The sequence below is a fragment of the Cottoperca gobio genome, chromosome 13, assembly GCF_900634415.1.
Source record: "Cottoperca gobio chromosome 13, fCotGob3.1, whole genome shotgun sequence".
NCBI lineage: Eukaryota > Metazoa > Chordata > Actinopteri > Perciformes > Bovichtidae > Cottoperca > Cottoperca gobio.
In genome coordinates, this window is record NC_041367.1 from 16,229,079 (window position 1) to 16,231,435 (window position 2,357).

Consider the following 2,357-nt stretch of genomic DNA (forward strand, 5'->3'; position numbering starts at 1 on the left):
ACTCTATTAAATGTCAAAAGTAATGGTGAATGCCAGTCACAAGTTACCAGAGCCCAAAGCAATACTCAATACTAATAATATTCACTTTATAATCATATGAGAGAGAAAAGTGATCAAATATTCACATTAGAACTTTAACAACTTTAACTTGAAAATGTTTTGTATTTGTGTTTTTTTGTGTATAATACAACTTAAATATAATGTTTAAAAAAGATTGAGCTGATTAATTTGATTAAATATGAGACTAATAACTTTTTTTGCCATGCTTATTTACCTGCTATCTACTGATAATAGACAATAATGATCTACACCAATGTCACAAGGATGAGAAGCTTCTTCATCCTTGGATTCCCGGGACTTTCAGCAAAGTATTATGGACATGTGTCAGCTCTTCTCTTTGTTATCTATCTCACTATTGCAATAGGAAATATTTTCGTTTTAGCATTTGTGATCTATGAGAAGTTTCTTCATAAACCAACATATCTGGTCTTTTGTCACCTGGCCCTAAATGACTTAACATTTGGCACTGTGACGCTTCCAAAGATCATATCAAAATATTGGTTTGGTGATGGCTTTATTTCACATCATGGGTGCTTTACACAGATGTTCTATGTTCATTATTTAGGATCAGTAACTTCTTTCATTTTGTTGATAATGGCTCTTGATCGATTTATTGCAATTTGTATTCCACTGCGTTATCCTGTCCTAATCACAAACAACATCATATCTGTGCTCTGTGGGTTAGCTTGGTTCATACCTCTGCCTATGATGGTGACCATTGTACTCCACGCCCTCACTTTACCTTACTGTAAATCAAATGTCATTGCTCAGTGCTTCTGTGACCACATTTCTATAACAAGTCAGGCATGTGGTGAGGAAGTTAAAATTGTACAACTTGCTGCTCTCTGTATGGCCATGTTTTGTCTCTTGCTGCCTCTTGCAATCATCTTGTTTTCCTACGCTTCCATTATTATGGTCATTTTTAAAATGTCCAATGCTGCAGGCCGCAAAAGAACCTTATCAACTTGTTCTCCACAAATATTTATCACTTGCCTTTTTTACCTTCCCAGATGTTTTGTTTATGTAGCTAATACTGTTGGATTTTCTTTCAGTTTAGATGTTCGTATTTTATTGGTTTTGTTGTACAGTCTTTTTCCTGCTGCTGTTAATCCAATTATATATTGTTTCAAGACTCAGGATATCAAGCAGACTTTGATAAAGAAGCTGAAAAAGACTAGGATTGGTATAGAGATAAAACTTTCATTCAAATAACAGTCATCATACACTCATACACATCATACAAAGTTTGGTTTCATTTGCAATTATTTTGTATTTTTTGTGCGCTTCATTACTGTAAAGTGTACAGTTCAGATAATGCTAATCAAATGATATCTAAATGGTACCATTGGGCACTACACAAGCTACAACGGTAGTGATAATCTTATTTATTCATCTTTTATTTAGCCAGGAAGGTCCCATTGAGATGTTAGGTCAGCAGACAGTCACACCCTCCATCGCAGACTGAAAAACTCACCTGTTTCGTCTTCGACGAATAAAAAACCAAAAACATTCTTTGGTTTGGCTTATTTGTAGCTAATGGTTGCATTTGTATTATATTGTTTCTGTATGTTACACTTTTGTTTGGCTTATTTGAAGCTATTGTTCTGCACTTAAAGGATTGTACCTATTTGAAGCTAATTGCAAGATTCTTGTTGTTCGGCGTTGTATCCTCATGATTGTTTGCACTCATTGTAAGTCGCTTTGGACAAAAGCATTAGCTAAATGAATTAGAATGTAATGTAATACAGAAGATCTAATACTTTTGTTGATGGTGTGAAAGGATAAGAGGATAGATATTGTTATATTTTATCTCTATAAAATTGTTTGGCCTTACAGTCACTAACCCTGTGTTTTCTCACAGTTATAATACACATCTCTGATGTCCCTGTGTCTGCTAGCATTTGACGAACAGAAAGGTGCCACTTTGACCATTGTCAGGCAATCAGCAGACGGATGTTAACAGACGCAATTAACATGTGTGATGTCTCTCTGCCTTTTGTTCCCATTTGGTAGACAGCAATGTGTATTACCTGATCCTGCCCATGCAATTCTACAGTATAAATGACTTGTGTTTCTATATACTCAGGGTCAGATACTTGTAGCACATGTGGCTGCAGGTTATCTGGCCTTTCAGCTGAAATTGATTTAGTTCTGTTGAACACTTCTAACTCTACATTAAAGAACACCAAAACTCTAACTTCTATATTTGTTCATTTCTTGCCGGAAGGTGATTAATTTTTTAATTGCCACCACAGATATATAAGTAGGCAGTGTGTCTAACAATGCCTTGGCAATAA

General features: G+C 35.2%; 1 protein-coding gene across 1 annotated transcript; it reads left to right on the top strand.

Moving 5' to 3' along the window:
- Window positions 1-300: 300 nt before the first annotated feature.
- On the top strand, window positions 301-1,272 carry LOC115017822 (olfactory receptor 52E8-like). Its single transcript, XM_029446519.1, has one exon. The coding sequence runs from the start codon at window positions 301-303 to the stop codon at window positions 1,270-1,272; it is 972 nt and encodes a 323-aa protein (XP_029302379.1).
- The last annotated feature ends 1,085 nt before the right edge of the window (window positions 1,273-2,357 follow it).